Here is a 13738-nt window from a genome sequence, read left to right on the forward strand (position 1 = left end):
TGCGCGTGTTCCGGATATTCAAACTCTCGCGGCACTCGAAAGGACTCCAGATTCTGGGGCAAACGCTCAAAGCCAGCATGCGCGAGCTGGGCTTGTTGATATTCTTTCTCTTCATCGGCGTCATCTTATTCTCGAGCGCTGTCTACTTCGCTGAAGCGGACGATCCCGACTCGGGCTTCAGCAGCATCCCTGATGCGTTCTGGTGGGCGGTGGTAACCATGACGACCGTGGGATACGGCGACATGCACCCGGTCACCATAGGGGGCAAAATCGTGGGCTCCCTGTGTGCGATTGCGGGCGTGTTAACTATCGCACTCCCAGTGCCGGTCATCGTGTCCAATTTCAACTACTTCTACCACCGAGAGACTGAAGGAGAGGAGCAGGCGCAGTACCTGCACATCGGCAGCTGTCAGCCTCTGTCCTCCTCCGAGGAGCTGAAGAAGACGCGCAGCACCTCGTCGCTCAGCAAGTCGGAGTACATGGTCATCGAGGAGGGCATCAACAGCGCCTTCAAGCAGCCCAACTTCCCCGCGCAGAACGACCAGAACTGTGTGAACATTAAGAAGATGTTCACAGACGTCTAGACGCGCGTCTGCGCGATATGGCAACGCTGGAGTTTAATGTCATCGTGGCATTACGCAGATTTCCAGGACGCAGAGGGAATGGGTACATGTTTTACGCGCCAGTCCCATGCAGTGTTTACCACCTGTATGATTGAACCATTGTACTGTGAGCAGAAAGCCTAGGTCGGCTTTCGATATATTTGCTGTTTTTATACATTCATTCACGTAGGCAATATATGTGTGTGTGGCAAGCCAACTTCACATTTATTCCTTAAACTAGTAGGCCTATTTGATATTCGTTTTTAGTGGTATACGTTTTTGATTACTAGTAAGCTAAATATTAGTCATTGAATTATGTCGAGTTTACAGATGATCAACCGTTCACTTCTGACTAGCATTTAGTTACATTCTTAATCTTTAACTGTACTGTAGATATTATGACAAGTTAAAGATGCAATTTCACCTAGCAAAGGATACAAATGTTACTAACTATTTGGAATAGACATCGATGCATCATAAATAAGTATCTAATAAATACGTAATTGAAAAACTGGAACAAGTGCCAGCAACAATTAGAATACATCATTAGAAGTGAATAGTTAATCAATTAGCTTCTGGAAACAATCAAGTTGCTGCTTGTTACTTCGTGACCAGCAAAATAATAAGTACTAGTATCTAATGAATAGTTTACTGGTTAAACTGAAAATAACTGACTTACTAGTAGTACAAAATGTATAAATATATAAATATAAAGTATATATATATAGTGAAAAGTTTAAAAAGTTTAGGAAGATTACTATTTTTAATGCTCATCAAGACTTGCATTTATTTGATCAAAAATACAGAAAAAATGCAATATTGTGAAATATTATAACAATTTAAAAGTGGCTTTCTACATGAATATACTTTAAAATGTAATTTATTCCTGATCAAAGCTGAATTTTCAGCATCATTACTCCAGTCTTCAGCGTCACATGATCCTTCAGAAATCATTCTGATATTATGATTTATTATCAATGTTGGAAACAGTTGTGCTTCTTAATTTTTCAGGATTCATGGATGAATCAAAAGTTACAGCATTTATTCAAAATAGAAACCTTTTCTAGCAATAGAAATCTTTACTAATTTAACACATCATTGCTGAATAAAAGTATTCATTTCTTTCAAAAAATAAAATAAAATACTTAATATAGCAGGCTACATTGATTATAAATCATCACATTCGAATGATTTCTAAAGGATCATGTGACACTGAAGACTGGAGTAATGATGCTGAACATTCATGAGCATAAAGAAAATAGTAATGTTTCCAAACTTTTGACCAGTATTAACTAGCTTAAGGGGAAAATGTTAAAACGGCTTGCCACAAAATGAGTATAATATCGTTGATGACAAGTTATTAGCTATTCTATTCAAATGCGCCCATTGCATCGCATAGTCTACTTTGACATTACATGGAAACCTAGTCCTGTTTATTCGCACCAGAATAGGGAGAGAAGCGCTTAGCCTATAATAATGAAAGAAGATAGCCTATTTAAAGGTGTTGTGTATTTTCTCACATTGCGGACAAGTGTTGCTCAGATAACATATCACTTGTTGGAATAGCCTAAGTGTCTTATTTTGTGTGCTTCTGTTGTGTGTTCGTCGTCCCGTCAAGAGCCCGTTCCTCCAGATCAGCCAGTGAAAGATGCATATACTATTCTAAATGTGAACTTTTTCTCCGTTTGTGCTATTAGAGTTCAGATCTAAATAGTTATCATTTAAGCACAAATTCAGAGACTGTCTAATGTGTGCCGATCACTGAAGTTGAAGACGAGAAGGAGGGGAAAGATCAGACACTGAACGCGCTTTCCACTGGATACTTCTCATCACGTTGGAGTGATGCAGTCTCCATAGCGACGATGGGTTCCTCGGTTCCATTGTTGCCATGGCATCTTTCTTTTTTCTTTTTTTTGGTTTCCTCAGTAATACGCCAGCATATTTTGAAGTCTGGCTGAAGATTTTGCTATCTCGCTGGATTTATGAAATGGATCTGGTTTTCCTAAGCGAAGGGCCAACGCGATCAATCATACATAGTAACTGTACTGGAGTATAGGCCTATCTTCAAAAGACTATTAAGCCACGCTCTGGGATACTAAAGTGCAATAGGTGAATGTTTCATCACTGAATCGTTATAGACCAAACACAGACTGAAGTAAAACATGAATGTGTGTGAAGCAGAGCGCCTGCGATACACTGATCCTTCACAAGAGGCTGCTGTCTCTCCGCCAAACACTCCGAGTCTCCCATAGGATCATGGACATCTGGCCTTGTCTTAAGAAACAGGTGAATCCCACATTCATTATTATAGTTTATATTAATTAACTATAGTTTGTGCAAAGATATACTTTTGTGTTGGTTTGCTCCTGCATGGACGAGTTTAGTTTCTCATTTCTTATCATTTCAAAAAAAGTGAGATACGAAATGCAAAGTGAGTAAGGCCATATTAGTCGAGGTATGGTGTTAAATACAAACGAATGGCCTTTTGAATACTATTTTATCCAACTATATGGTCAATCCTGCTGCCCCACCTTGGCTCACCTTGAGTTGACATTGGTTTGAAAAGTGTGTGTGACGTCACGACTGTCGTAGTGCTGCCACCTTGTGTCTCAATGTGACACTGCCTTAATGCCATTTCCCTTCAGAGACTGTTTTTATATTCAAATATTTAAATAGCTATAAAAAATATATTAGAAATTATTTTTAATTGCGATTAATGTTTATGTTAAAACGTTATTAAATGTTTTATGTTAAAACGTTAAAAATAGCAAGGTTTCCAAATTCAAGGTTTTCAGATTCAGTTTTGCATAACAGAAATAAATGACATTTTAAAGTATATTAAAATTATTTTAAATTGTAATAATGTTTCGCAATATTACAGTTTTTTTTTCTAATTGATAGAAGAGACTTCTTAAAACATTAAAAATAGTAATGTTTCCAAACTTTTGACAGGTACATATGCAAAAATATTTATGCAATTAATCACCATGAATCGATTTGAAAGTACAAAAAAATATTTATAAAATATATTTGTGTGTGTGTGTGTGTACACACATATTTGAAGACTTCAGATTTCAAACCTCTAAGTCCGTCTTTATATATATATATATATATATACAGAGAGAGAGAAAGAGAGATAATATTAGAAAACAATACATTATATATAACACATTATAAGAATGTATAATTTAATATAAAATTATGTAAAAAGGTTTAGAATTCAGTTTTCTTTTTTGATGCCTAGTTTAATGCTTTTTAAATACTTTTGTATGAAACTCATTCAAAGAAAAAAAAAAATCCCGAATCATTTCACTGACCAACAGTCTCACACTGAAATCTGCCAGTCAGCCTGTAATAGTTCAGTCTATGATCGTCCCGGTCTAGCATGTGAAGGTCCTCTTAGTTGAGTGGCCTGTTTCTCTGACACATCAGATCAAGTAAGAATAGCAAGAGAAATCTCTTCTCAGACTCTAGATTTCATTTATGACCCAGAACAATTGCGTTTTAACGCAGAGAGACGTGCAAACCGCTATCCATCTGATCTTCTGCAACGTTGCGCACGTCATTGCAAGGAATCTAGGACAAGCTGTGTTTCTTGGGGAGCGTCGGAGAGCTCTTCTGCACGGCTGTCTTTCTCTACACTGGCTACTTGGCCAATCTCATGCTGTCTGCACACACTTTCCCATCGTCTGCGGACGTTAATGTGTCCTGTGCGACTCTCTTCTTTGAGTTTAGCCTCAGAGACATGATTCTGTGCTTTTAAAAGGCTTTGCTGTTTTCGCCTGCCATGTTGCGTAATAGACCTGAATGAAAGTCCACATTCAGGACAAGCGAGATCCACTTCCTGATTTTAGGTCAGGTCCAACGACCGTGAAGAAACAGTGTGCTGAGTTCGGTTCACGCTCTGTCATTGACACAGTTTTGATCGTTTGGTAAAATGTTGCCAAACAGGACTTTTGATATTGCGTCGTAATAACACATATAATTAGGCAAAATGCTATAGACATACATTGAAAGAGGGAGCAGAGACATATAGTTTTGAGTTGATTATCAGAGTGTTCTTGGTGAATACTTACTGAGACATCTAAAAATGCCCAAGTAACCGTCCAGAACACCCTTGCATTGCTTCAGTTTTAGGGGTCAGTTTTTGCTGGTTTCTGCATTTAACTGGTAGAATGTGACTTTATATCTCCCAGTTGCAACTTGATTTCGGAAACACTTTACAATAAGGTTCATTAGTTAACATTAGTTAACTACATTAGTTAAAACGAACTAAGAATGAACAATACTTATACAACATTTAATAATCTTAGTTAACATTAATTTCAACATTTACTAATACATTATTAAAATCAAAGGTTGTATTTGTTAACATTAGTTAATGCACAGAGAACTAACATGAACAAACAATGAACAGCTGGAGTTTTATTAACTAACATTAACAGATTAACTAATACAGTAACAAATGGATTGCTCATGGTTAGTTCATGTTAGTTAATACATTAACTAATGTTAACTAATCAACCTTATTGTAAAGTGTTACCTTTATTTCTAATAATTATCTGTCACAATCATATACATGCAGTATAGGTGAATTGGAGAAGCTAAATTTGCCATAGGTCAGAATGCGTGTGTGTGTGTGTGTGTGTGTGTGTGTGTGTGTCCCGAGCCGTGTAATGAAAAATCATGTATGTGTATGGCCCGAGAATCAGCAAGAGTCGTATACGACTGAAATGCTGATAGATACACAATATATTGCAAATGAAAATTAATATCTCACAAAAAAATCAAACAATTTTGACTTTGTATCTCAAATTGTGACTTTATAATTATATTATAAAATATAAAATCACATTGAGAGCTTTAGACATAAAACATTATTATTATTATTTTACAGAATTATTTTTTATTTCTCCTGTTAGTTTTTATATATATAAGTTTGGAAACATTACTTTTTAAAATGTTTTTGAAAAAATTCTCTTCAGCTCATCAAGGCTGCGTTTATATGATCAAAAATACAGAAAACTGTAATATTATAAAATAGTATTACAATTTAAAATAATGGTTTTCAATTTTAATATACTTTAAAATATATTTATTCTGTATAAACCGATAGTCATAAACGTGACGCCTCCTTGTCATTTTTCTCTGGTCCCACTTACATCATTCTAATGGCCATTATTTACATGCGGATCAATGAATCCGGGAAAAGGTATCAGGGAAAATATTTAGCAGCACAATTGTTTCCAACATTGATAGTAATAAGAAATGTTTCCTGAGCTGCAAATCATCATATCAGAATGATTTCTGAAGGATCATGTGACACTGAAGACTGGAGTAATGATGCTGGAAATTCAGCTTTACTGTCACAGGAATAAATTACACACATTTGAAAGTATATTCAAATAGAAAACCATTATTTTAAATTTTAATAAAATTTCACAATATTTTTTACTGTATTTTTGAACAAATAAATGTGGGCTTGATGAACAAGAGACTTCTTTCAAATAGTAATGTGTCCAAACTTTTGACTGCAGACATGCACCATTTTTCCTGGTTACTGCAAACAATTCACATCTTTTTTTTTTTCCTTTTTGTGTCAGTTTTTCATGTAGTCTTGTTTCTTTTTCCAGTCTTTCACAGCAGTGCGGAAGGAGAAGGAAGTGGAGGAAGCTTTAACGGAGGCCGGATCGCCTGTGTGGACCCCAGCTTGCCAAACGTAGGGGCTCGTGGACTGTTCCCTTCTCCTCCACATTTCTAGGAGGAGGTGCCTTCAAAAAAACCCAAACCCCTCCAGCCTCCGGGCCCCGATTCCCCCCCGTCCCGGCTAGACCGACCCGCCGCACCACTTGCCTTTTCTGTGTTCAGTATTCATTCTCTTTACCAAAAGAAGATGGACTCCTGTGTTCATGTGCTGTTTCTGCTGCTAAGTGTAAGATTCTTAACTCCACGTAAGTGCTCCTTCACGGCGTTGTGGAGGGCTGTGCTAGTCACGCTAGCTCCATCAGCTGTCATGTGTCGTCCTTGACGTTGCTGTATAAACCGATAGTCATAAACGTGACGCCTCCTTGTCATTTTTGAGTGGTGTTGGTTACTCGTGGCTTTCTCTGGTCCCATCTGTTGGTGTGTGACATCACATGCCAACTTATATCATTCTAATGGCCATTATTTACATTATTTACTTCTCGTCACATCGCATTCATCACGCAAAGCTTGTTGTGTCGTGTTGATGCAATGTCCTGACTATTGCATCGAGGACTGTTAAGCAATAAGGCACTGTACAAGAGGCCAGGCTATATTGTGAATATAGTGTTTGACACATTCTTGTACAATTTCTGTCTATGCTATTTTCAAATCGTCGGTGTGTTTGTATGTATGAATGTTGCGGTTGGATGATTTTGGCAGGTAGACGCTGCTATTAGACGCTGTGACGTATGGAAGCCAGTTCAGAGTAATTGTGACTCACAAATGCGACTTTATATCTCACAATTGATGATATTGTGACCATATCACAATGGCGGCTTTATATTTAACATTTGTGACTACATTTTTTCTTGTGAATGGAGCTTTATTTCTCTGACTTAAGTTATTTTCTCACAATGTGACTTTATATTTTACAATTGTTTTTTAATTTTCTTAGTTTAAACTGTATCTAATAATTATCTTTTTTATTTATTTCTTTTAATTCTGTGGCAGACAGTGCACAATTAGCTTTGTAGTCTAGCAAAAATATTTTTGGTTAGCAACATACAGTGCGAATTACAAAATAGTGCAGTCGATTTTTTTAGTGCTTCCATTAAAAGCGTGAAATTGATATTTTTCCCTCTCTGCTGCCTTTCACTTCACAGTTTGTGTTAGTTGCTGGCGATGGGTTTGAGACTGTGCGTCATTATAGTGCACAACAGTCATGTTGGGAAGTAAAAACTCCATTCATTTTCTCCATAGGGAAACTGATTTTCAGCGATAACTTATAAGGACTGCCTTACTGTGAGCTACGAGGTTGTTAACTGATGATATATATTTAAAAAAAAATCATATTCAACAGCAGAATTCATGGTAAAAAACTACATTACCCATGATGCTGTACAGCAAAATCCACCAATCAGAGGCTTGAAACAAGCAAAACGCTAAAATAGCTGTTTAGCTCCGCCCACTCCCATGAAGCACTGCGAATGTAATCGAGTCGGTCTCTATACGCTCTCAAAATACTGAAATGCTTATATGCATATTTTGCAATAAAGTTCAAATATATTGGTTTTATATAATCAACATTTGTAAATGAGCCATTTTTTATTTGACTATGCTGTTCGCAATGCACCATGGGATTGTAGTTCTTTTCCTCACTAAAGCCACACAGTCTAAAGTACACAGTCTTGTACCTTTGTATTTTTGTCAGATTTTCTAAAACTTTTTTTGCTTCAAGAAAATGTGCGAGAGCTCCTCCTACCTCCTCTTCAACTCTGACATTATTCACAATACAGCACAGCTTCAAATGCCTTATTGCTTCTGTAAAACAGTTACTTCATAATAAAAACATTAAGGGCACAATGTTTCATTAAAACTCTTTTTATCAACAAATTAATCACGTGCCACCCGTCTGCTATAGACTTACTGTGCAGTGCTAGTGAACAGGTGTTTGTGTCATGACAGTTACTATTGACCGATCCACACCCAGGACTTGAAATATAAGTCTATGATGCTCATATATGATGCAAAATCAGGATAACGAATTACTAAAAACAGTCAAATAAATCCCGGGCGAAGATACACTGATACCCTTCAATGAAAATCAAGTGATTAAAAAAAATGAAGCTACAGTCCTTTTTGTACCATTTCTTTGTGAGTTGAAAGTGCCTTTGTAAAAGCCTGGCGTATACAGCTGCAGTGGCCCAGTTGCACGACCTTCAATACTGCAGAGAGTCTTTTAGTCCAAGTGGAAGAAAAAGGGCAGTTTTTGAGGATATGCACGCACAGGTTTCACCTTAAAGCAGTGTTCTGTTTAGCTCTGTTTTATTTCATTTTGATGGGAAAATATTCATGGATTTATCTTTGAATGATACCTTGTCGCATTCTAGTATCACTAATGTGAAACGAGGGGCGCCACATGCCACTGCAGGATATGAGTCACCAGTACTAAATACAGAGGCTCAGTGATTACTCCACATTTATGTGAGGTTATTTTATAATAATAGCCTTTGCAAACCGTTGTATTTCTTCTGTGGAACAAAAAAGGAGAACTTTAGAAAAATGAGCTGTGAATGTGACTGGAAATGTGCTTAATGACGTCACACAATGCCAGTGGTGGACAGTAATTAGTATTTTTACTTTGTTTCTGATAGTTCACCCAAAAATGTCAATTCTGTCATCATTTTCTCACCCTCAAGTTGTTCTAAACCTGTATGAGTTTTCTTCTGTTGAACACAAAAGAAGATATTTTGAAGAATGCCAGTAACCAAACAGTTGATGAGCACCATTGACTTCCATAGTGTTATTTTTCCATACTATTGAAGTCAATGGGGCCCAACTGTTTGGTTATAATAAGTTACCCATAATCTTCAAAATATCTTCTTTTGTGTTCAGCAAAAGAAAGAAATTCATACAGGTTTGGAACAACTTGAGGGTGAGTAAATGATGTGAACTATCGCTTTAAGGACATTTTTCATGTATCAGAGTATTTTTATTTGTGGAAACTTTTACTTTTACTTCATTACATTCCAAAGCATAATATCAGACTTTTTACTCCACTACATTTAATAAAAACATGCCGCTTCTAGTTATTTTGGACAGAAATCGTCACCCGCTCAGAGACACAATTGCAGTGTCTGATTCGTGAACGAGCTGATTCTGATTCTTTTCAATAAACCTGGTTAATCGGTTCGCAAATCGCACTGAACGATTCATTTGTGAACTCCACCGGATCTGATTGCATCTGTTCTCTTCTGCGTCCCAATTCAGAGGCTGCATCCTTCAAAGGCCGCATTCATAGGGCGTGACGAAGGCTGTCCCATCGAAGGCTCTTCCAAATGCTTCCTTCGTTTCCTGTGAAATGAAGGATACAACAGATGGATCCTTCACAGCCTTTATACCCTAGAATTTATTGAACGCTAGTGACGACAGGTTTTTTTGAGAGAGAAATTGCCGAATTACACTTTTAAGTGTTGGGTTTCAGCTTACTCAAATTTCTAATGATACAAATGTAAAAAAAAATAATAAAAAATAAAAAATCTTTAAAGCAGTTCAAATGTTGACTTATATTTTACTTAGATATGATTTTATATTGTTTATACTCTTTTTATACCATGGTCTGGGTGAATACTCGATTCTGATTGGCTGCAGGGTGTCCATTAAAAAGTGATAGAGGACACCTAGTAAATAAATCGTCAGGCGTAACCAGGGAAACCAAGTTATTGTTTGTAAAAACTTTAGATTTCGATTGTAAAACTAATTAAAATATAAACTAATGTTTTAAAAATGTGTTATTTGGCAAGTGACCATGGTATAAGCGGGTGAATGCCCTTCGAGGTGTCCATTGTCAGGTATTAATGGACCTCCGCTGCACGTCGGACGGTTCACGCCTCGCCGTCGTCCATTAATACCTGACAATGGACACCTCGTCGGGCATTAACCCTTACATAATATACATAAATTGAACATGGAGAACATATTTAGACAGTTTAATATAACTTTAAAAAATAAAGGTCCAGTACCAACATGACTGTCACTCATCAATGGCAGCTGACACAGTTTCTAGGTGAAAAGAACAATCCTCCGTAGGCTAGACCGTCCCATTTACCAACGCTCGGTCTGACCTTAATGGCCTTCGAAGAATGCAGCCTCTGAATTGGGACCCAGCCTTAGAGTCAACAACTCACTAATTCAAATGATCCAGTCAGAGCGAGTTTCCAGTTAACTATTCACTGAATTCACAAGTCTGACTCAAAATGAGCCAAGAACAGGAGATCTTTGGAGCCTGAGTGCACGCGCGATAAAGTAAGTTATCGAATTTTAGGATTTTATTATTGTAAATGAAAATCACATTAAGGTCATGACTATCATTTGTTTGTGAACTAAATTTGCTGTAAAAGGACGAGCTGTTTATGCCCACCTTATGAAATGAATGTCCACATTTGTTTATTACCATATAAATGGGGAAGGTTTTAGGTAATAACGATAAGGCAAATTAATGCCCAAGCATCTTCCCCGTTGCGTCGCATGTTAAGATGATATAAAAATAGTAGGCCTATGTTTGCATAGCGTTCCTCTTAAAATGTTACCGGTGTAGTTTATCCAAAAATGATCATTTTGTCATAACTTATAGTTGTTTCAAACCTGTATAAGTTTCTTTCTTCTGTTGAACACAAAAGAAGATATTTTGAAGACTGTCGGTAACCAGACAGTTGACGGTCATTGACTTCCATAGCAGGAAAAACAATACTATGGAAGTCAATGGCCACAGTCAACTGTCTGGTTACTGACAATCTTCAAAATATCTTCTTTTCTTACTTGCAGATCGATAAGTGTCTGCATAATCTTCCTTATTGACTAGCTACTTGACAATCCATTATAATTCATAATCATGTCAAACTGAGCTGTATCCTATTTAAGCTCTATCTGTGTGTCTAGAACATTATAACCCCAAAAAAGTATGACTTTAGAAGGTTTGGAATAAAGCACTTGGACCACTTTTATGCTAGGCTACTGCTTGAAGGTTAATAGCCACATTTTAAGCGCATGAAAAAGAGCGACTCTCCTTTTGTGTTCCACGGAAAAAAGAAACCAATACAGGGTTAGAAGCACATGAGAATCCATTAAATCAAGTAAATCAGCAAAGTATATTAAGTATTCCTCAGGGGGGTTTTGTCCCAAATGTGCATTTTTTTCATGCAATAGCAAAACATAACTGCTGACTTTCCGCAATGTATAGATCATGATGTGTTTTTCTGTCATAGATGTTCTGAAAGAGCAGAATCTGTGCTTATTCTACAGTTTTTCTAAAATCAGGTGTTATTCTAAAGCTGCAAACTTACTGTGTTTTCGTCATAACAAGGAAGGTCACTGCCGTTCCAAGGTCAGGGGTCGGTAAGATATCTTTTGAAAAAGATTTCTATTGTAACATGTTTTCAAATGTAATTTATTCCTGTGATCAAAGCTGAATTTCCAGCATCATTACTCCAGTCCTCAGTGTCACATGATCCTTCAGAAATCATTCTAATATGATAATTTGATGCTCAAGAAACATTTCTGATTATTATCAACGTTGAAAACAGTTGTGCTGTTTCATATTTTGGTGAAAAACGTTATATATGTATTTTTTACAGGATTTTTTGATGAATAGAAAGTTCAAAAGAATAGTAACAAAATTTCTTACCGACCCCAAACTTTTGAGCATAGTATACATGTTTAATTTCCTTTATGTTTCCAATTCCAACCTGAAAGCTTGTCTGAAGTGTTAATTTATCTCCTATGTAATATTGAAGATCAAATTTGTTGTCACATAGTCTAGGGAATGGAATACCTGACTACTACTGACTGTGACGCTTGAGCGGTTAGTTTCTATGGCTGTCATGTTGTGGCCACAGATGGGCTGGATTGTCACCATTTTGGAGAGGGAGTTGAAGGGAAATGCTGTCACACTGTGACCAGATGGAGGCCCTCTATTTCTCAGTTGTATAGTAGGTGTTTTCTTTTTAATGATTTGCTTCTAATAACCAAATGAACCTACGTTTGTTATCGTCTGAGGGTTGGTTACATAAATGTTCATTTGTGTGCAATTTGCGCCCACCATATCACCACCAAACTAAAGCCAGTTAGTCATTTTCTTTGATATAGCCTTCAGTGTACGTAAGTGAATCTGCCTTCACTGGTTATTCACTCCAGTGGGTCTGAAAGCCCACACCTGCTCCCATAACACGCTCCATCCATCATTTCGCATGCACACACACACACACACACACACACTAATACAGACTCCTATAAATCCCCTTATGGAGTCCTAACTGACTCAAAGCAGATGGTCTTCTCCATGTCCATCCCACTCTGCCAGCTTCTTTCATGCCAGGATGCCATACTGTAGGGACTGTTCCAAGATCCTACAGAGAAAGGATTAGATTCAAGCTGAAGGGGTTTTCCTTTTTCCTCCAGACCTGGCTCTGCCTTTTTCCATTGCATGGGCCATCACACAGAAGTCCCCAGAGGCCTTTGCAACAGGATATAGTCTTGTGGCCCATATCCCAGAGTTCACTAAGACATGTGATATTTTGTGAAAGCATGGTCCGGTCCTGATGAAACTGATGGATAATTTTTCATGGGATTGTTATTATTGATATTTTTATTAACCTAATGCAAATTAATTTAGAATATATTTGCTTGTGCAACAAACATGACCGATTCTTTAAATCACACAGATTGAACTTAATTCCTACTTAAAGGGTTAGATCACCCAAAAATGAAAATTATGTAATTAATTACTCACCCTCATGCCGTTCCAAACCTGATCGAATTTCGTTAATCTGCGGAACACAAATTAAGATATTTTTGATGAAATCTGAGAGCTTTGATGCATCAAAAAGTCCATAAAGAGATTGCAAAACTTATCGTGTCACGCAGGACGTTTGAGCTTCTGCAAGAACCAATGAGGTTCATTCTTGTGTTACGCAGCACGTTTGAGCTTCTGCAAGAACCAATGAGGTTCATTCTCGTGTTTCGCATCACGTTTGAGCTTCTGCAAGAACCAATGAGGTTCATTCTTGTGTTACGCAGCACGTTTGAGCTTCTGCAAGAACCAATGAGGTTCATTGTGGTGTTACGCATCACGTTTGAGCTTCTGCAAGAACCAATGAGGTTCATTGTGGTGTTACGCATCACGTTTGAGCTTCTGCAAGAACCAATGAGGTTCATTCTCGTGTTTCGCATCACGTTTGAGCTTCTGCAAGAACCAATGAGGTTCATTCTTGTGTTACGCAGCACGTTTGAGCTTCTGCAAGAACCAATGAGGTTCATTGTGGTGTTACGCATCACGTTTGAGCTTCTGCAAGAACCAATGAGGTTCATTCTCGTGTTTCGCATCACGTTTGAGCTTCTGCAAGAACCAATGAGGTTCATTCTCGTGTTTCGCATCAGGTTTGAGCTTCTGCAAG

The 13738-nt window shown here is 37.4% G+C and overlaps 1 protein-coding gene across 1 annotated transcript in view; it reads left to right on the plus strand.

Annotated features, from left to right (window-relative positions):
* Window positions 1-584, plus strand: part of LOC308702784 (potassium voltage-gated channel subfamily A member 3) — a gene marked incomplete at both ends in the record, with an annotated part of 1557 nt that extends 973 nt beyond the window's left edge. The window contains one exon of the mRNA XM_081385866.1: window positions 1-584. This exon is cut by the window's left edge and continues 973 nt beyond it. Coding sequence (XP_081241992.1) covers window positions 1-584 — 584 coding nt within the window.
* Between the last annotated feature and the right edge of the window lie 13154 nt (window positions 585-13738).

This window comes from Scardinius erythrophthalmus (genome assembly GCF_964197995.2).
Source record: "Scardinius erythrophthalmus genome assembly, chromosome: 15".
Lineage (NCBI taxonomy): Eukaryota > Metazoa > Chordata > Actinopteri > Cypriniformes > Leuciscidae > Scardinius > Scardinius erythrophthalmus.